The sequence below is a fragment of the Monodon monoceros genome, unplaced genomic scaffold (genome assembly GCF_005190385.1).
Source record: "Monodon monoceros isolate NGI ecotype Baffin Bay Population unplaced genomic scaffold, NGI_Narwhal_1 Super_Scaffold_15, whole genome shotgun sequence".
In the NCBI taxonomy this organism is placed as follows: Eukaryota; Metazoa; Chordata; class Mammalia; order Artiodactyla; family Monodontidae; genus Monodon; species Monodon monoceros.
In genome coordinates, this window is record NW_021703771.1 from 53,137,589 (window position 1) to 53,160,034 (window position 22,446).

The 22,446-nt window shown below is 35.9% G+C and overlaps 1 protein-coding gene across 3 annotated transcripts in view; it reads left to right on the forward strand.

Annotated features, from left to right (window-relative positions):
- Nucleotides 1–22,446, forward strand: part of TRMT11 (tRNA methyltransferase 11 homolog) — a 60,830-nt gene that overhangs the window by 22,389 nt on the left and 15,995 nt on the right. For all 3 annotated transcript variants that reach the window (XM_029224175.1, XM_029224177.1, XM_029224178.1), the window contains exons 8-12: nucleotides 5,987–6,067; nucleotides 9,305–9,469; nucleotides 10,821–10,893; nucleotides 11,019–11,150; nucleotides 18,588–18,708. In XM_029224175.1, the coding sequence (XP_029080008.1) occupies nucleotides 5,987–6,067; nucleotides 9,305–9,469; nucleotides 10,821–10,893; nucleotides 11,019–11,150; nucleotides 18,588–18,708 (572 nt within the window). The remainder of the gene's footprint in view (nucleotides 1–5,986; nucleotides 6,068–9,304; nucleotides 9,470–10,820; nucleotides 10,894–11,018; nucleotides 11,151–18,587; nucleotides 18,709–22,446) is intronic.

Here is a 22,446-nt window from a genome sequence, read left to right on the forward strand (position 1 = left end):
TAGAAAAGTTACAAGATTAAAAATAGAAGAAAGAACACATACATATCCTTGACCCAGAGTAGACTGTTGTTAAAATTTGGCATCATTTGCTTTATCATTTATTTTCTCATTATGTTTATATACAAGTAAGTTGCATCCATTACATCCCTTTATCTCTCAAAGACTTGGAATATGTTTCTTAAGAATAAGGATATTCTCGGGCTTCCCTGGTGGCGCAGTGGTTGAGAGTCCACCTGCCGATGCAGGAGACGCGGGTTTGTGCCCCGGTCCGGGAAGATCCCACATGCCCGTGGAGCGGCTGGGCCCGTGAGCCATGGCCGCTGAGCCTGCGCGTCCGGAGCCTGTGCTCCACAGCGGGAGAGGCCACAGCAGTGAGAGGCCCGAGGACCGCAAAAAAAAAAAAAAGAATAAGGATATTCTCTTACATAACCACAGTATAGTTTTCAGTGTTAGTAAATGTACTATTAATACAGTAGTTTAGTGTTTGTATTCCATTTTTGGTAATTGAACCACTGATGTCCCTTTATACCATCTGTTTTCCTTTCCAGGTATTGTATTTTGTTGTTAACATTTCTTTGATCCCTTGATGTGGAGTATATCCAGAATCTTACTTTTTCTTTTATAAAACTTACAATTTTGAAGAATACTATCCCTCCTCTATTTTTTTATCCAGAATGTTCCTTATTTTGGGTCAACCAAACATATACATATTTTAGAAATTGTGAGTTTTCACATATACTACAAATTCTGGTCTAACCGTACAGATTTTTTTTTTTTCACTTAACTTCACTTAGTATTTCTTAGAAATCACTTCCTTTAGTTCATAGAGATTATCTTCGTTCTTTTTTATAGTTGTACTCCATGGGTTTATGTACTATAATTTAGTCAAACAATCACCTAAACTTGGATATAGGTAGTTTCCCATATTTCACAGTTACAAATAATGCTTGCAATGAATAATCTGTACATATATAGTTTCATAGTGTTGGAAGTATAGCTCCAGGGTAAATTCCTAGAATTAGGATTGCTGGGTTGAAGAATGTAAGCGTATGTAGTTTTGTTAAATGTGGCCAAATTACTCTCCATTATACCATCTTGCCTTCTCGCCAGCAATATATGAGCCCCTGTTCCCTCACAGCCTCACCAGCAGAGTATATTGTCAGGCTTTTGAAATTTGCCAGTCTGTTGGGTGAAAATGTTATCTCAGTGAAGTGTTCATTTGTATTTCTCTTACGAGTGAAATCTAATGACTTTTTCTATTTTAAGGTCCAGTTTTATAACCTTTTTGGAATTATCTCCAAATCTTTTGCCTATTTTTCTGTAGACTTTTTGATTCCCCCCCATATTTTTAAAAATACTTTATATTTTAGTCACTCTCCCCCTTTTTTCCTGTTTTATGTATGTAAATATGTAAAATATTTTCTCCCAGTTTGCCCTTTATGTTTTGACTTTGCATGTAATTGTTTTTTTGCCAGGCAAAAACTTTCCCGCTACATCCAAGTTATAGAGGAATTCAGCTCTGTTTTCTGGTACTTTAGTAGTTTTGATTTTTTTCCTTTTAGATCTCGAATGCATTTGGAGTTTATTTTCTTGTATGCCGTGAGGAATTGATTTAATTTATCTTTTTCCAAATGGTAACCCTCTATTAATTCTTAATCTTGTTCTTGGACTTCTAAAACCTTTTCCTGTGAAGTGATTCTTTGAGATACATACATGTACGTGTTTAGTATGCACACATACACATAGACCAGACCATAAAGTTTAAAAATAGTTACCAGTATGGGTAAAATTTCCTTCCTTTGATGTAGATGAGGCTGGGCATATTATGAAATGCTAACTTCCATAGCAGTCAAGGTGTTGACTATTGTTAGTGTGGTAAGGGGTGAGCAGACCCGCCCCTAATTTGCTTTAAGGCTGCTCCTTAGGGTGGGTAGCATATCTTGGTCATTTGACTGTTTATACTGTATAGGACAATTAATGGAAAATTAATTGCAATATGTAGGACAGTTAATGGAAAATTGCAAGAGGAAGATCTTTGCAAAGATGCTGCTAAAATACATTTCATAATTTGTGTTTGTTGTTTAAGCATAGCTTTAAGACTTTAGGTAGTTTTTGGTGCTTTTGTTTTATAACTGGTAATGGCTAATAATTGAGAATAGGCACAGTTCTTAAGCAGTTTGTCCTCTTTACTGGACCTTTTGTCTCTTCGATGGGTAGTACCTTCTGAAGGATTGGAGAAATAAGTAGCCTTGTGCCCTCCTCCATGGTCATAGTTTTTCATAAGTATTGGATGATATTCTTTTCCTTTTTTAGTATTTTTGTTTTAATTCAAATGTATGATATCCCTTTTCCATTCTAAAGGTACAAAATAGATGTTTATTAGTTTCCTGAAGGCTTTACCCACAGACTACTTATGGCTTGTGATATTCTCAAGGTTATAGAGTAGGTTAGAAAGCTTCTGGAAAGTTGAAAGGAGAGATATAACCTTTTCCTCCCTAAATACCTTTCCTTTTCCTTTTAGACAGTCTGTTCTCTTGTCTAGAATGACATTATGAGCTACAGAAACACACTTTCATTTCCATTTTAGCAAATACATTGAGTCTCATTATAGTAAGATTTATTTTAAGTTGTACATCTCCATTTTCTCAAGGGGGAAGATGTATATCGTGGGTCAGCTGTCAGTAATTAGGAAGTACTGCTGTTCTAATATGAACATTGCTAAAGGAATGATCAGCATGCATAAGTTGAATACCTATAATGGCACAGGCCTGCCTGTGATGTGATACAAGACTCGTGAATTGTATACAACTCTTATTAACTGAGTGTGCAGCCTTACTTAATTTAATTTGTTTAATAACAAATTTTACTTTTGTGTATCTAATTAGTAGGCTAATATTTACTTCAATTGCTGCTGACCCTAAAGGAAGTTATATAGTATAGCGTACCATAAGAGCAAAGAGAGTGAGTTTTAAATCCTTACTCTGTCAGTTACTATATGACTTTGAGCAAGATGCTTTACTTGTCTGGGCCTCAATTCCATCATTTGTGAAATGGTAATAAGTAATATATTGTGAGGTTAAATGAGGTAATATATGTATATGAAATTCTTAGGAAATTGTATGATGGATGGAAGACAGTCAATTAACCATACTGTTGATCATTTTTTAATTATTTTGTTAAGCACTTAGATACCTTTTTGGTGAAAGATGTTAGATATAGCTAATATTGAATGGTGATGATGAACAATTTGGCCATGAATTCATTTTCTAGTTCCTTCTTTGGCTGATTTCCAAGATATTCATAATTTGCAACTATTGGCAAATTATGGCAGCAGGCAAAGTAATTGAGGGTTAAAATTGTAAACTTCTAATTCTTTGTTCATAATGAAAATAATTGGCACAAGTGTGTGCCGATGTCTGTAGGTGCAGTGATGTAGCTCTGCAGCCCTAGCTCTGATTGCTTTTCCCTTTCCCCTCTCTCAAATGAGTCCACTCCTTTAGTAGTTGGGAATATACCCAGGAGACTATCGTGTACTCCTTGCCTGTTCTACCTTCAAGTGGCTCATAGGTTTAAGGAAAGGAGTAAAACTTTGACATTTTGTCATTGCAGATGATAGACATGGGAGCAAGGTGTTGAGAAGCCCACTGTCTACCTCTGAGAGGAGACTATGAGGAGGAAAAGAGAAAGTTAGCAGAGAGATAATGGATCTCTGTAGGTCTTTGTGAGAATCTCTGCTTCCCATTTTATCCACAACTCTTTGTAGACCCCTTTTCCTGAGTCTCATAGTTTGGTATAATCTCTGTTTTCTGGCAATATCCTTTTGCTTAAGCTGCTAGTTTAATTTATGAGTTGTTTTTGTTTGTTTGTTTGTTTTTATTAAGGATTACATAGGGGACATAGTATTACAATTTTTCTTCCTTTTCTTTCGGCAAAACCAAAGCCCAGTTCTCATTTTCACATTTTTATAAGGCTTTCCACTTAAATCTTTACAGATGAAACTCATAAATTTGTTTCTGTATCATAAGAGTTCAGTTATTGTGTCCTTTTACCTGTAAGATATTACCCTAACCTTAAACTGGTTACTATTTAGGTAATAAGACATTAAAATACTGATTTGCTAGTCTAGATCACATATGTGGTATTTTTACACTTGATAGCTAATAAGAAATCGGGTGAGTCATGTTATCTGCCCCCTCAACACTTCACCCCCTCCTTTTTTATCACCCCTTCTTCCACCAAAAAGCTTCCAAGGAAACTCCAACTGAGGTATAACTAAACGTGAAAATGCTTCAATTTAATTAAAAAAATAACTAGATGATTAACAGTGATTACCCAGTGACCAGTTCAGAGAAGCTAATTTATATTGATTTTATTTGAAACTTGAAAAGCTTTTAGAGGGCACAAAGTTAACTAACAGATGTAGTCTAACAGATTATTCATCTCCTTTCAGCAGTGTACTCTAAATTGGGTCTTCTCAAAACTCACTCTAACCAAATGGATAAGGTTCTGTTTAAGGAACACAGGAAAGCTTTTCTGTTCCCCTTGACAACTAGTTCTTCTAGGTGAGTATCTGCCTTAATTGGCAGAATTGTAGTAATTCCTCTAATATGGGTGAAGTGATTTTTGTATTTCAAGTCATTACTAAATATAGTACCTTTCCTAAATATGGACTGTTCCATTTATAGGCTAAGAATTATGAGGGCTTACTTAACCTTACCTCCTCAAACAAATGCTTTTTGTAGTTAGTATGAGGGAACCTAGGTTTTGGTTTCTGCTGTACTTTTAGTCTTCCATTTCTCTTATTCATGGCTCCATTAGGTAGTAGTTATAATATTTTTCATTGAGCAAAGTATTTTTAAGTACATGTTACCAAACTATGTTTTAAATGGCTATGGAAGGAACACATTCATTTATAGACCTTGACCCTCTGGAGGCACTACCCATCTTAATTTTAGAGATTACATTTCAAAAGGATATAATGGAAAGAGCCCTAGTTATTTCCCCATATCCAAGTTTGTGCATAGGCTAAGAATATTTTTCTGTATATTTCTGATTTCAGTTTGGCTGACAGATAGTTCTGCAGTATGGCTATTAGGACTTACCCAAGTACTAAGAACATTTTTAATTTGGATAATTAAAAAAGTGAAGTTCATTGAAAAGAACAATTATTAAGATATTTAACTTTGTGAATTTTTATTCTTAAACAATTTAAAAATATTATACCTTTTAGTTTAAAGGATTTCATTAATTTTTAATCTTTATAAGGATGTTCCTTCATATGTGAACTGGTCACACCTACCAAATTACTTAGTCTAGTCAAATCGTGTTAGGACATCTGTTCTTTCTTTGTTCACAGCACTAAGTAAACAGAAAATTCATTGTATTAAATATTTTTGTGTATGTCTGATAACAGTTATTCAGAAATTTGTATCTACGGTTTAAAATCAGATAATTACCTCACTGACAATAGGAGTAACTATTTGTTGTCCTCATATTTTAATTTTTGTAAGAATTAATCTCTTATATATTAATTATGCCCTCTTTAAGTTATTTGAAACTCTGACTTGAGTGAGAATTAAGCCCAATTGTCAGACTTATTTATTGCCAGCTCTTTGTGTAGCAGCCTTGTATGTTCATTGTAAGAAAGGAGCAAGATGCTTTTGTATAGACTTCTCAAAATAAGATGAAAATGTTTAAATACACATTATTTTGACCAAAAAAAGGATAATTTTCCCAGAGTAGTGCTGTTTAAAGTAATAATGCCAGGGCATATATTAATTCCCTGCTTTGTGACCAGTGTGATGAGCACAGCTTAGGGGTTTGTTTTTTCAGTTCTGAAGCCTACTAAATATGGCCAGAACCAATGTCATTCTAGGGTACTCTGCCTACAGCTGGTTTGTAAGAATTTGGATCAGATTAAATAGGGGAAGAAATAAGAGTCTGGGACTTTCTGGTTAACAGATCACAATTGTGTGATTTTTTTCAGGTGGCCTTCTGATAGCATCTGCTCATTTTGGTGCATATGTATATGGGACAGACATAGACTACAACACCGTTCATGGCTTGGGTGAGTAGTGGTTCTAGACAGTGTTACAGTCTTTGCTCTTGTACCAAATGTGCCTTTAAGATACTTAAATAGTTATATATGGCATTATACATCTATTTTTAATGTTAAAGTGTTGTGATATAGTTTTAGTTATTCTTACAACAATAAGACTTCATTGGGTATCTGCTTTTTATGAAGTGATCCAGTGTGAGCAAAATGACCCCCGGGGAAACACAAAGGTGAGTAGGAAAAATTCCTCCTCTCAGAGCTATTTTTGGTCTTAGATTTTTAAAAAGTAGGCAATCAATAAGGTTGTAAAACTTTTGGGTTGGGAAGGAAGTGGGAGAGGGACTAGTCATTTTTAATTAGCATATTCATGTTAGTAAAACAGAGTTTCTACTTAACAATTATCACTGTTCTTTTATTCAGCAGTCATATGTGTATACTCTAATTTCTAGTCCTTGAGTACCATACATGTTTTTAATTTCATAACTGACCGAAACATCTTTGAGACAGTTAAGGTGACAGTAATAGTAAAGATTCTGCATTAGACTGAGGGTAATTTGAGATAAGCATCTGCTTGCTTTTGAGGCAATTTTGGAAAATACTTTAAAAATCTAGAAGCTTTGCTAGTGAAGTGTGATTGGATGAAATTGAATCAAACTGAAAATATTCCTTCATAGCTGAATAGTATTAAAAATGTAAAGTTTCTTTGATTTTGAAATTGTAGTTATGCTGGTATTTCATTGTTGTAACTAGAATCAGCCTATAAAACATGCTTTTCCTCTTACTCACCCAGTGTAAATTATTATATAGGTGAGAATTTATTAGACTTTATTTTCTTTTGCTTAAGTAATTTGATATATTGTATTTGATGAACTGTCTTTTTTCCTACCTTGCTATAAAGAATTTAGTACTACAAGGAGAATGAGTAACATTTTATAAAGTTCACCTAAATGGGCTAACCAGAAAAAGATAGTCTTTGTCTGCAGTATGTTAGAGTAGACAAAGTGCTAAGAAGAATTATTCCTGTTTGCTTTTAGTAGAAGCAGTATGTTTGCTTTAAGGATATTGTCCTATATAATTCATTTGAATTTTTATTTATTAGAGTTATGTTTAAAAGTTATGTAATAACCTTTCAGTCTACTTGGGTAGAATTCTGACTGAGGTAGAGTTTCCTCAGAGCTTATCCAAGATGCTATTAGATATGCCCTCTGTTTCCTATGCTTCTAATCTCTTACTATACTCTCAAATACTTCCAAGTTTCTTCTATTTTAAAAATACAGAACTTTTTCTATCAATCCTATAGGGACCCTCCTAGCTACTACTTTGTTTTCCTCTTCCTTTTACCAAAGTGTTTCTTTTTCTTTTTTTTAAGAGATTGAGTTTTTTTAATTAATTAATTAATTAATTAATTTATTTATGGCTGTGTTGGGTCTTTGTTGCTGCGCGCAGGCTTTCTCTAGATGTGGCGAGCGGGGGCTACTCTTCATTGTGGTGCGCGGGCTTCTTATTGCAGTGGCTTCTCTGTGGCGGAGCATGGGCTCTAGGCACGTGGGCTTCACTAGTTGTGGCGCGTGGGCTCCGTAGTTGTGGCTCGCAGGCTCTAAAGCGCAGGCTCAGTAGTTGTGGTGCATGGGCTTAGTTGCTCCCCGGCATGTGGGATCTTCCCGGACCAGGGCTCAAACCCATGTACCCTGCATTGGCAGACGGATTCTTAATCACTGCACCACCAGGGAAGTCTGCAAAGTGCTTCTTTCATTTTTTAAAAATAAACTTATTTATTTTTAGCTGTGTTGGGTCTTCGTTCCTGCATGTGGGCTTTCTCTCTAGCTGTGACGAGAGGGGGCTCCTCCCTGTTGCGGAGCATGGGCTTCTCACTGCAGTGGCTTCTCTTGTTGCGGAGCACAGGCTCTAGGCGTGAGGGCTTCAGTAGTTGTGGCTCATGGGATCTAGAGCGCAGGCTCAGTAGTTGTGGCACATGGGCTTAGTTTCTCCACAGCATGTGGGATCTTCCTGGACCAGGGCTCAAACCGTGTCCCTTGCATTGGCAGGCGGATTCTTAACCACTGTGCCACCAGGGAAGTCCCCCAAAGTGCTTCTTAAAAAGACTAGTTTATTTGCTATTCCTCTTCTTCATCTCTAACTGCGTTCTGCCTGTTATTTTTCAGCTTGCATGCCTACTGAAAAATCTTACTAAGGCCACAGATCTACAGTATTTGGCAGTGTTGACCTTCATAAAGCAGCCCTTGGTTTCCTAGACAGTGGCTTCATTGGGTGGTACTCTGATTTCTTTGTTTTGATCTCAGTCTCCTGAAGGCCCTGCAGTTTTCTTCAATGTCTGTTTATATGTTGCTTTTCTCCAGGCATCTCTTGTTGACCCCTTTTATCACACTACATATTGTGCAGAGTCATGTCATTCTTCTTTTGCTTTTTAAGTTTTGTTTTTATTGTGAAGTAGATCATAATACAGAAGAGTTTATTAAAATAACAAGAGTATCGAACAAACATTTATGTAATTGCCACCTAGGTTAATCAGAAATATCATTCATTCTTACAGATTTAACTTAAGTTTATATACTGACATCTCTCAGGTATATGTATTCTGGTCTCTAACTACCTGCTGAATATCTCTTTCTGAAGCTTCTGTAGGTACCTCAAGGTATATCAAGATTGATGTATCTCAAATGAACCTCATCTTCTTTCCTAGATTTTCTTTTCCTCTTGGTTTCTCAGATCTTAATTGATGGTATCATCATTCACTCATGTCTCCTAAACTAAAACTTTTGAACTTCTTCCTTGAGTCCCTCACTTTAACTCTTCATCTCTTGTGTTCTCGTTTTACCTCCTCTGTCCATGGTCACAGCTCCTGCATTTCCCAAGTTAGCGCTCTTCATTTCTGTTCCATTTATCTAATTCGTCAGTGTTTCTACACTGCTAGAGGAAAGGGACCATGTTCTGTTTAACTCTGTGTCTTTATTAGTACGCTTTGAATGCATTAATTATTGAATGAGTGTTTTAAGGCAGTTTTATGTGAAAAGATAGTTAGACATCAGTACAGTTTACTTTCTGAAATATTTTTTACAATAAGTTAAAATAAAAATAATTGTTCCTTGTATAAATAAAATTAAGATTTGAAATGAAAGCAAGTTTTATTTGATTAAATATAGGTTTAGATAAGTTAAACGTTACTTTTAGCCAAATGACGAGGTAAGAATGTTGTTTGTTAGTTCTGTCTTCCTTTTTCTTTCCGTTCAGGAAAGGCTAGTAGGAAAAACCAGAAATGGAGAGGACCAGATGAAAACATTAGGGCAAATCTTCGTCAATATGGTTTAGAGAAGTATTACCTTGATGTCCTGGTTTCAGATGCATCTAAACCTTCTTGGAGGAAGGGCACATACTTTGATGCAGTCATCACTGATCGTAAGTTTATTTTTATACAAAAGTAGGAGTAGGATTAGGTTCCTAAAGTCATTTACATTTAAATTACAAAATTTATCAGTACAACAAAGAAAGCCAACTTGTATTAGTATTCCCCTCACCCCTGACTTCTTCACATAGTGAGAAGGAAAAAATTATGAATGTAGGGCAGGACACCAATTTAACTAAGTGGTTTTGATTTTTTAAACTATATGTATTAACTTGTCATTCCTTTTTCTCTTCGGCTTATTTTTTAAGACATAAATTTGTTTTTATATTTGTTTTATATTTGACCGTAATTGGTTATTAGTGTAGCAACTAGAGCCAAAATGTCATTTGCAATTATGGTATCACATTTGAAGAGGAAAGTTTCAGATATTTCCCATTTCTCTATGTGTAAGCTTTTATGGTTTGTTGTTGTTGTTGTGCCCGTTGTAACTGGCATCTCCTTTATAGAGTTAAAAGAAATTTGGGTGTGACCCACTGTGCTTGTGAACCCACTGAGCTTCAAGAATGTGCATGAGAACTTGTTTTCTCATGCCATGTGAGTTCTTGGGCTTTTCAGGCATCCTATCTAAGAATAAATCTACCTTTTCTATAGTATTTGGCAGTAAATCTGTATATAGTGGCATACAGTATCTCAACCCTTCCATCTCAGACCTTTTCAGTTCTTTGGTAACTTAGATATTTTCAAATCTAACAAAAGAAAAATTAGCAAGTATGAATATCAGTATGAATATACTTTTGAAAATTGAGTGACTTTTTATTAACAATCTACTTTATTATTTGCTCTCACTCTCTATGTGTATTTATAAAAATACGTAATTTTTTTCCTGATCAATTGAGAGTAAGTTGTATACATCATGGCCCTTCACCGCCCCCCATACTCCAGTGTATGTTTCCTAAGAGTAGGGATAGTCTCTTAGATAGCCAAAGTACAGTTACCAATTTCAGTGAATCGCTAATTCTTTAATCTGTAGTTTCTCATCCAGTTTTGTCAATTGACCCAGTAATATCCTTTATAGCATGTTTTTCCCTGAAGTGCAGTATCCAGCCTAGTGTCAGGTATTGCCTTTAGTAGTCATACCTTTTAACCCTCCTTTAGTTTGTAACATTTTCACAACCTTTCTCTGTCTTTTATGACATTGACATTTTGAAGAATACAGCCACCTGCTTGCCTGCCCTCCCAGTGTTTTAAATAGAATGTCCCTCTTGTTATGCATTCTCAGCTGGAATATTGCATAGGTGATGTGTCCTTCTCAGGGTGTCACATCTGGAGGCACATGATGTCCATCTGCTTTGCAGTGATGATTAGGTGACTTTTGACTATCCGTGTTACCTGTTTTCTGTCTAGCTCCATATGGTATTAGAGAGTCTACAAGAAGAACAGGTTCACAGAAGGAAATACCAAAGGGGATAGAAAAATGGTAAGTAAAAGTTAAATATGGTATGTTACTACTTTGGGAAGAAGCATATTGCTTTTTTTTAATTAACTTAGTTTAATAGTCTTAAAGTTTTTCACTGATTTTGAAATTTTGTTTTCTTTATCTAGTCCAGAAAGCCACGTTCCTGTTTCCTTGAGTTATCATCTGAGTGATATGTTTTTTGACCTGTTAAACTTTGCAGCTGAGACCCTCGTATTAGGTGGAAGACTAGTCTATTGGTTACCAGTGTACACACCAGAGTATGTAATATTAAATAATTTTACTTATAATTATTTAAAATATTAAATAATTTTACTTTTTCTTATGGTATTTGTATATCTAGCATACCTTTTTCCCTGTCTCTAATCATATTCAGGGTAAATATCTTTGTGTTTAATGTGTATGATGACCTTCATTTACCAACACGCTGCATAAAACAGGCCCCTTCTTCTTATTGATTGAATTGCTTTGAACTTTTTATTTTACATCAGGGGTTGGCAAACTACAGCCTGTGAGCCTGATATGGTTTTCAGCCTGTTTTTGTAAGGCACTTGAGCTAAGACTGGTTTTTACCTATTTAAAGGGTTATTAGAAAAGAAAAAAACAACAAAGAAGAATATGTGTCAGAAACACAAGTGGTCCACAAAGGCTAAAATATTTACTATCTGGCCTATAAGAGCAAAAGTTTGCCCCTGTTGTATATCATACTTAGCTCGGGGCCTGTGTGTTCAATAGCTGTTTGGCCAGGCCATAAACTTAGATAAATTTTAACAACTTAGCTGAGTGATTCATCTACTGCTAGTTAGCTTGAATATATATTGGCTCTTAGGATCACCGTAAATGCAGTAAAATCTTTTTTAAAAGCTAAGACCAAACAAACTAAGAGCTATGCATATATTTAAAGCCCTGATTATGTTCAACATTATTGGTTTGGGTTTTATTATTCAATAGCTATTAATTATAAACAGCTGTGTACACCAACAATGAAAGACAAGATGTGTTGACAAAACAGGATCTTTAGATTTGAAAGGCAGTGTCAAGCTGAAAATTTGGCTATTTGTTCAATATGCTATAGATATCTTTTTTGAGAAATTATTTTAATTTCTATATTTACTATACATAATTGTACAAAAAGCATTTTAGACCAGTGTTTTCTTGTTTGTCTTTTCATAATGGTTGATGGTCCCTCAGCAGTTGGAAGCTATGCTTTTTTGTTGTTTCTTTTATAAATGTTTCATTGGGAGCTACCATGACCTAACTTTATTTTTTTATTATTATTATTTTAAAATAAATTTATTTATTTATTTATTTATTGGCTGCATTGGGTCTTCGTTGCTGTGCATGGGCGTCCTCTAGTTGAGGCGAGCGGGGGCTACTCTCTTCATTGCAGTGCGCGGGCTCTAGGCACGCAGGCTTCAGTAGTTGTGGCTCACGGGCTCTAGAGCACAGGCTCAGTAGTTGTGGCCCAGGGGCTTAGTTACTCCACGGCATGTGGGATCTTCCTGGACTGGGGCTTGAACCTGTGTCCCCTGCATCGGCAGGCGGATTCTTAACCACTGCACCCTCAGGGAAGCCCTGTCCTAACTTTAGTTTTGCATCTTGTTTATCAGCTAATAAGACTGTACACATTCATACCCATACCCCTTAACACAGGGCTTATGTTCTGTTAAGAAATTAATTATTTCTTAATTTTGGAAATAAGAGAAATTAATTCCAAAGAGTAAAATGACTTGTCTAAAGTTAAAAGCTAGCTAGTTTATTGTTTTCGTTATTCCTAGTGCTGTTCACATAATTCAGCATCTTGCCAAGATCTCAGGTGTCTGGTATGTGAAGTGATAGATGGTGTTTTATTAATATTTTCAGAGAAAAAAAAATATTTTCAGAGAAGAGCATATTTGTTTATTTTTATTCAAAAGTGATTTCTGCCTTAGACAAGCTGAACTCCAGCAGCAAACTAACTTGTCTTTTTGTTTTAATTCAAGTTTTCAGAGCTGGAATTTTAAAAACTTTATTTGAAATAAATTTCAAATTTACAGAAAAGTTTCAAATGCAACAAACTCCCATCTCTCCCCCATCCAAATTTTCCAACTATTAACATACACCTCCTCTACCCCCCTTTCCTCACCCATTACATTAATCACATGCCCATTATCATTTTTGGAACTATTTGAGAAGTTGCAGATATGATGCCCCATCACCCCTGCGTATTTCTTTGCATTTCTCAGAAGCAAGAGCATTGTTGTCAAATCACCATCAACCCCTGAAGTCTGGAAGTCAGCATTGATAGTGCTGCTGTCCAGGTCATGGACCCCAGTCAGATATTACTGATTGTAGTCTCTCTAGGAAAATGTACTGCATTGACCCATCATGTCATTCTCCTCCAGTCTGGAATATTTCCTCAATCTTTCCTTATCTTTTGTGTCCTTAACAGTTTTATAGAGTACAGGGCTTATATTGTGAAGGTTGACCCCTAACCCGGTCCATCTGATGTTTCTTCCTTGACCAGACTCAGGCAATGCTCTTGGTAGAAATACCACAAAAATGACACTGTGCTCTTAGTGCACTGCATTATGGGGCACACAGAGCCAACCTCTACTGGAGGTCTTAAACTTGATCATCTGGTCATGTTGTTCTCTGTCAGGTTTCTCTGCTGTGAGTTATCATGTTCTTCTCGATTAGTATTTCCCAGGGGGAGGTATCACAAGATTACACCAATATCTTGTTCTTCAGGTGACTACTCACATTGACAACCACCATAATGATGACTTTTCTATTCCATCATTCCTTCTGCATTTTAAGTTGGCATTCTACTATAAGGATTAGTTTTCCCTTCCCTCCCATTAATTTATTAATTTATACTGGTATGGAGTCATAGATTCCTATATTATTCATTGGGTTATAATTTATTACTATCATTATTTTGTTGTTCAAATTGTCCCAGATTTATGATCAGCAGGAGTCCCTCTGAGGTGGCTCCTCTGTCCTTTTGAAATATCCTCATTAGTTTTTGTGTGTTTCTTATATTCTGGCATTTCTGACTTTCCACTATTTTGTAGTTTATTATTTAATTATAATTGAAATTAAATGTGGTTATGAATATCTTCTGTAATTCTTTTATTTATTTCTTTTTTATAAAAAGTCAAACTGGAGGCACTTTCAACTATTTTAGTATTTCTGAAGACCTTAAAAAATGGCCACTGGGTATTTCTTCAGTGACTTCTCTTTTAATAATTTTCGACAAGGGGAAATTTCCAAGTCCATATAACCAAAGGGATTTTTTAGAAGTAAAAAAAGGCACGTTTTTGTCACTTTTTTGTTTGTTTGTTTACCTTAGATGTTTTATCAAAGGACAAATTTCATCCAGGCTAGGACACACATGGAAAGACTACTATGGCATTTACTTCCCTGACTTATTTGTCAGGTCTTCTGATGTTCATAACTAGACTTCTGTTGTGCCTTCTCCTCCCCTTAACTCAAAGTGATCTTATTAATGAACTTAGTTTGTCTTGCGTTTATATTAGGGAATGAACTATTTTCACTTTTGCAGTAAACATAATCCAAAGTATTTACTCTTTTTAAAATAACACAGTATTAGATGAACTTAAAACTAAAGTCATCTGCAGAAGTTTGAAATAATGTTCTTGCTTCTGAATGAAACAATTTAGAATTAGTTTGGTTATGTTGTATTGCATATATAGCTTTTTATTAGACTAAGAATAAAGAATTCATTTTAAAATTGTACCTTAGCACAGCTTAATTTGAAAACTTTTGTATTTTTGGTATAGTGAATGTAGGCTTTTAGTCCTACTATTGAATTAATTTACTCAGCCAAATCCTGTTATATGATTGAAGTTTAAAAATAAGACTCGCACATTATAATCAAGTTAAGGTATTATTCATTAAACGCAGAACATTTTTATTTTTTTTAAACCCAAGACATTTTGAAAGGTATAAGACGATAAAAACAAAATACTACCTAACAGCTTAGTTATTTGTGAAGAATTGTCAGATTGAAAAAGGATTTTCTCACTATTTGGTAATTTAAATTGTGGTGAAGAAACTGCTACTCAACAAACTTCTGCTTCCTCTAGTCCAGATTCTCCCCACTCTAGTATATTGTATTTTTGGCCAGCATCAAGACACTCTGTATATGTTATGTCCTTCAACCTTTATTTATTCTGTACCCATTGCTTGATATACTGTTTCTTCTTTCCTCAGCCGTAAAATTCTAGTCGTCTTTCAAGGCCTGGCTTAATTGTTACCACCTCTGTGACACTTTCTGAAACCTTCTAAGCAGAATTCATCAATCCTTCATATGTGCTCTCCTAGTAGTTTACTCTTATTACTCATAGAGACTTACCACATAAAATTATTCTTGACTTTTGGTATTTGTGAGTTTATTATTCACAATTTCAACTATTTGCAAATGACCCTGAAGATCTGTGTAACATTCATTTGGGCAGGGCATACATTCAACTCGTGTATTTGATATTATAGGAGTTGCTAAGCTGTTGAGTGAGTGTAGCTTTTTGCCCAGGTTCCACATATCCCTATGTGTTGTTTTCTAATTGTCATTTATACACAGATAATGCTCTTGAAGTGATTAGAAACTGTGTTTCTTTGTGAAGGATGTCCTTTACTGGAAATCCAACTGCTAGTGCTTGTGATAAAAATGATGACAAAGTGAAGAAGTCTAATAAAGTACTCCAAAGTAAGATTTGGGGATAAAGTTTAATTGTGATAAAATGAATTTTGTGGTGGCTCAGAGCCACACAAAACAGAACCGAACATGTTGTTTTTCATCTTTCATACAGGAAACAGAGAAAAGTGATTCTTTTAAATTGTTTTCAGTAAGCGCTCCAATCAGCACAAAATCCGTTTCTCAAATGGGAAGTGAAACTCTAATGACATTTGGAAATAGTTAGCTTGAGTCATGAAGATTCACAGGAAAATAAATGGCTGTCAAAATTGATTGATGGAAAAGCTAGGGACCTATACACTTTTTTTTTTCTTTTTTAAAAAAGGTTGAAATATAATTTGTATACCGTGAAAGTCACCTTTTTAAAGTGTACAACTCCATGGTTTTTAGTATAACCTCAAAGTTATGCAACCATCACCACTAATTCTAGAACAATTTTTAAATAAATTTATTTTATTTATTTTTGGCTGCGTTGGGTCTTTGTTGCTGCGCATGGGCTTTCTCTAGTTGCAATGAGTGGGGGCTACTCTTCATTGCGGTGCGTGGGCTTCTTTGTTGCGGAGCATGGGCTCTAGGCATGTGGGCTTCAGTAGTTGTGGTGCGTGGGCTCAGTAGCTGTGGCTCGTGGGCTCTAGAGCGCAGGCTCAGTAATTGTGGCGCACGGGCTTAGTTGCTCCGCGGCATGTGGGATCTTCCCGGACTAGGGCTTGAACCTGTGTCCCCTGCATTGGCAGGTGGATTCGTAACCACTGCGCCATCAGGGAAGCCCTCTGGAACATTTTTGTTATCCCAAAAAGAAACCCTGTATGCATAAGCAGTCACTTCTGCTCTTGTCCCTAGTAACCACTTACCTATCTCTGTGGATTTACCTATTCTGGCTGATTTAGATTTTAAATAGAGGCTTAGATAATAGGGGAATAGTACTAAAAACAGGGAGTTAAGATAAGATACCATACTATCATAATAGTCTAGGCATAGTACAGATTTATAGCTTCTACTTAACAGATTGCAAACAGTCCATTAGTATGAAATATGTTAGTAAATATATAGTAAATAATTTTTAACTGCTGTTTTTTATTTTTTAGTGTGATATTTTGGGAGTACACTGTTAAATTGATTGGCTCATTCATATAATAGAGTAGTGGTTAAAAACAAGTTTGTTAATGATAATGATGACCTAAATGATGTCCTTTCATGCTTAAACTGAAAGTTCAAGTCAAAAAATGATCTAGAACATGTAAATGTTTTTCTGCTGTTAAGCCAAATGCCAATGACTTAGTTTCACCAGTTTAGCATTATTCATGTCATAAATGTTAATTGAAATTGTATTGGTTTTGTACTTTGATTTGATTTATAAATTTGTTTTGGGTTTTATAGTTATATAAATTATATAAGCATGAGGAATTTATGTTTATATACATTTAAGAAACATTTTAATAAAAATACCTTGTCAATAAAAGGTATATAAATAAAATTTAATAAAAATACCTTTTCCTTTGCCAAGAAATAAGATTTTTTTCTTTAAAAAAGGGTATGTTACTAAATTTGACAAGTTCAGACATTTCTAAACCCTGATGTTTGCAAGCCTAAGGTCAAAACTATATCTTCTCTTTGTTACCATTACTTAAGTCTGTAACTATGGTGTAGAATGTATTCTTTCATATCATAAATGCTTTGTGTGAAGACTCCAAATTTGACATCAACTTAATGTCATAGGAGCACAACATTTCTGACTGTATAGTGAGCATTAGAGAATTATTAGGTGAGATGAAATCTGAAATGGCCATTATTTGTTGGAAAGCCCTAAGGAGGGAGGCAGAGAATGACTTCAAGAGAATTCCTTCCACTGATAATGAAGTGAAGTGTATTATGAATGTTGCTTGGTAAGTGGGTGATGAAAGTTTTGAGCATGTGGTCAAGGTAATGAGGGAGAGCTTGTTGAAGGTCACAGGGACCTAGAGAAATCAGTGAACAAGTGGTGGGGAAGACAGTGTTGATGCATTAGAATTGGCTGGTCGGATGGTGGTCCTTTACAGGAAGCGCTGATCAGCACCTTTCCCATTTTGGATCAGAGCTTTAAGATATCCCATATAAGAAATGTTTGCAGGCTGTTTATCTAGAAACATATGAAGATTTGCAAAGGAAAAATAAAAACTGGCAATCACAGTGTTCTTAAAGGTGCCCCTACCTAGTGAGCCCTCTCTCCTGCTGTTCTTCTGAATTCTGCTCCATAACTGTTTCCCCCACATTTGTTACCTGTTTCTTCTACCAAGATTAGTGCCAACAACCTATCAGACATGAAGTTCCGAACTACTGCACCCTGACTGTCCTGCTTTCTAGGTGTCGTCATCTTCATTGACTAAGTACATGTGCTGTACAGCAGCAAGCACCACTGCTGTTTATCATAACTTTGGTTTTATTTCATGGCAGAGGATTGATGTCATCTGTAGTGTTTAGTTTAGTGGTAGTTTATCCGAATAATCTTATATAACAAGGTTAATAGAGGTCTCAAGATGTCATAAAAAATTTTGCAGGGACATTTCATTTTAAAGGGGTATATGCTGTAGTGGACTTTACTTTGGGAATTTATAAACATCCCCAGTTGAATCAGTCCCTCATGAATGTTAGGGGGTTGTTATGGAATGTATTTCTGTCTGTCTTATGTGCTCTCGTGGGATCCTTTAGGGTAGAATTGTCATCTTGTATTTTTGTGGTTTAAATGCTTGGCATTCTTCAATAAAACATACCTGTGTTCTCTCTCATCCTCATTATACAGGTAAAAAAATTAAGCTACTTTCTTTGGATGTGGTTATGTTAAATACTTTGCTTTTTATAAATGCAGATTGTTTATGGATTATATGGACAATTAGCATATGTGAAATAAAATGGCACAGCATGTAGTGGGAGGACGTCCCATACCACACTGGATAACCCCCATGATGATCCTTTGCGGGGTTCATATGTGAGTGTCCCTAACAGTCAGCTGCTCTTTCTTCAGATACACTGAAGAGATGGTACCCTGGCACCCTTGCTTGACACTCATCAGCAACTGTGAGCAGAAGCTTTCCGGTCGCACATCAAGGCGCTTGATAACGATGGAGAAGGTGAAGGGATTTGAGGTAAGTTATCCTAGTGTTTTTCAGATAAATTCTGGAAGAATTTAGAAGTAGATTTTTCTAGTTTTCCTCTAATGAAGTTTGGAAACGTTAGTCCTTGATTTTTTAAAAAATATTGATGAGTTCAGGAAGAGGTAAAAGTTGAGCAGGTTTGTGGCCTTTGGTGGAGTTCAGAGGGTAGGAATAGAATGTAGAAGTTGAAGACTAGAAATAAAAGTTGACCTTTACTTTTCAGGCTTATTTGACATCCTTGGGCTAACTCAGTTATAAAACAGAGCACTCTTAATTAAACAACCATTGTCTAATTAGCAATGTACTAGTTACCATTTCTCCCCAAAAGCAGAACCTACTTGATTGCAGACTGTACTGAAGAGAAAATGTCACTTTGTATAAAGGAGAAAGTAATTTGCCCCCATCTGTTAGGGTCCAACACGTGTTCTCTCTCTTTTTCTTTCTCTTTCTCCCCCACACATAATTCATTTAAGCTTGAGAAGAAAGAACAAAACATCTGTTACTTCATATCCAGATCAGAATTGTTATGAATAATACCTCACACTGGAGCTTAATTAAATCTACAGAATGCTCATTGGGCTGCACTTATCTTGATTGACAACCAAAGCTCTTCCACATTCACTAGAAATTTGAGTAAGCCCCATCTTTGTTTTGGATTTGTAGGGCAAGCGGAAAAGAACAGGGTGTTACTGCCTGAGGATTTTGTCTTACTCATCCTTACTCTGCATTTGATATTTTTCATCTACTTCACAGCTTATGGGTTCTTTCACAATAATAAAAACTAATGTTTGTACAGTCCCTTTTGCATATATTATTTTACATATTTCTTGTTTTTGTCCTTTTAATTTCCATTTCCTGTCTGTCTCTAATTTAGACCCTTATTACCATATACCTGGTTTATGCTGATAATCTCCTAAATTACCTTGCTCCTTCCATTTTTCACACCTCTAGTTCTTACATGTTAAATAAATCTTCCTAAAACACTGCATTCGTTAAGTCACTTCTTGATGCAAAAATTTTCGTGACTCATTTTTATAACAGAGTAAGGTTCAGAATCTTTAATGTGACAAAATTTCCTCAATAATTGGGCTCCAGTATCAGGGCATTTCTGAAGGCTAAGCTATGTGTATATATACATATACGTATGTGTGTGTGTGTGGGTGTGTATAAAGTTGATTGGTGTCCACTCTTACGTATATGTGTATGTATGTATTTGTGTACATACATACATACATATGTAAAGGTATATGTGATGTAATTAAAATGAATGCCTGATAGTCATTTTAAACAAATACTAGAAGTTTATATGCAAATAGCAGATATTCTTGGAGTGGCATCTTGTACTCAATATACTTATGTCATAATTATTCAGCATGTTCTTAAAACTTTTAGATTTACATTTAAAGAAGAAATATATGAAACAGTTATTTTACTTTATAGTACACCTTGCTTTTCTTCAAATTATATTCCTGGACTTTGCTGCTCACATTTTATACCAGACAGGTCACTTAATGTTTTTTGGAAGTCACATCTAGTTCCAAGGATGACAGTTTGCCATTAAACGTTTAAAACATAAGCAGTTTTCAGAAATTCCAAAAGAGGAGTTTTCAAATTGTTTGACACAGTGACACAACCTTCCAAAGCGATCATTTTAAATGGCCACCATTTATTTGGATATGCAGTAAGCCCTCCCTATCCGAGGGTTCCACATCCACAGATTCAGCCAAACTGCTCATCCTAAATGTGGTACACGATCCACAGTTGGTTGAAACTGAGCGTGCGGAACCCGTGGATGCCGAGACCCGACTCTCAGACTTGAGCATCTGCCAATTTTGGTATCCACAGTGGGTCCTGGAACCAATCTCCTGTGGATGCCAAGGGAGGACTGTACCATAGAAGCCCTCTTAACTAACCTCATTTCAAACTCAGTTGATTAACCAGTACTCGCTATTCCTGCTCTAAAACACAATGCATGATGCCTAGAATAGGTCAGATACTTTGACCTAGTGAGTTACTTGGTGTCTACTATATCTGTACACTTCTGTACTTACAGATGAATTGTCTATTGTGAGTCACTTGTGTTTTTCCTGTGAGCTGTTTATGCCAGTTATATTTGCTATGTCATTTATATAATCTAAATACTAGTTAGACCAGTGAAATGTGAATGGAAGAATAAAGTTGTCATTTCTGTAGAAACAAATATGAATGCTTTAGAAAGATAGGACAAAGTGGATTGCTGAAAAATTTAGAGTCTTGTATTGGAAATGGTTGAGATAACTATAACAGGTTGGAAAAAAGTTACTGCAATCCAGGTTTCTGTACTGAGGTTGCTTTGTAAGAGTCTAAGTTCTTGCTTCGTTTTACAGAAGCCAAAACTGGACATCTTTGCAGGTCTTAATTCTGTATCAAAAGATTGATAACGTGGGCTTCCCTGGTGGCGCAGTGGTTGAGAGTCCTCCTGCCGATGCAGGTGACACGGGTTCGTGCCCCGGTCCGGGAAGATCCCACATGCCGCGGAGCGGCTAGGCCCGTGAGCCATGGCCGCTGAGCCTGCGCGTCCGGAGCCTGTGCTCCGCAACGGGAGAGGCCACAACAGTGAGAGGCCCGCGAACCACAAAAAAAAAAAAAAAAAAAAAAAAAAGATTGATAACGTGGCATGTGGAATCTTAGTTCTCCGACCAGGGATTGAACCCACGCCCCCTGCAGTGGAAGCGTAGTCTTAACCACTGGACCACCAGGGAAGTCCCTGAATATACAATTTTTTAAGTTGAAATAAGATGTTTAATATATTAACAAAGCATTTTAATTTTGTCCTGCTTTTACTGACTTTTTAAATTAACTGTAGTCTACTCAGCCTGCCATAACAGAATACTGCAGACAGAGTGGCTTAAATAAAAGAACTTGATTTTCTCACAGTTCTGGAGACTGCAAGTCCAAAGCCAGCAGGTTTGGTTTCTGATGAGACCTCTCTTCCTAGCTTGTAGACAGCCGCCTTCTCTTTGTGTCCTCTGTACATACACACTGCTGATGTTTCTTCCTCTTACAAGGACATCGGTGCTATTGGATTGCCACCCCACAGTGATGGCCTCATTTAACTTCATTCACCTCCTTTAAGGCCCTATGTCCAAGTACAGAAATATTGGGGGTTAGGACTTCAACATACGAATTTTGAGGCACACAATTCAGTCCATAACACTGATTATCAGTATCTGTCACATTGAATAAAAGCCTTCTGTTGTATGTTAGAGTATGCTTTTTTCATACTCTCCCAGTCACTTCTCATGTCTTTTATATTTTGAGGGAAGTAGTAAGACATTTGATAATTCAGATAGTAACATTACAGCTCTTAGAAATCACAGCACTTAATGTACTTATATGAGTTATTAATAATAAGAATAATAACTTAACATGTGCCAGCCACATGAGTAATATGTATAAAAAACAAATATTACCTATAGATTTTGTAGTTTTAGTCTTGAAATGAGAAAGTAAAGTGAGTGACATTAGTATTCTTAGTGAGGTATAATTGGCATATTTCTCATCTGTACATCATGGTTCAATGTTTGTATGCATTATGAAATGATCACCACAGTAAGTCTAGTTAACATCCATCACCATACATAGTTACAAATTTTTTTTTATCATGATGAGGACTTTCAAGATCTACTCTCTTAGCAACTTTCAGATATGCAATGCACTATTATTAACTAGTTACCATGCTGTACATTA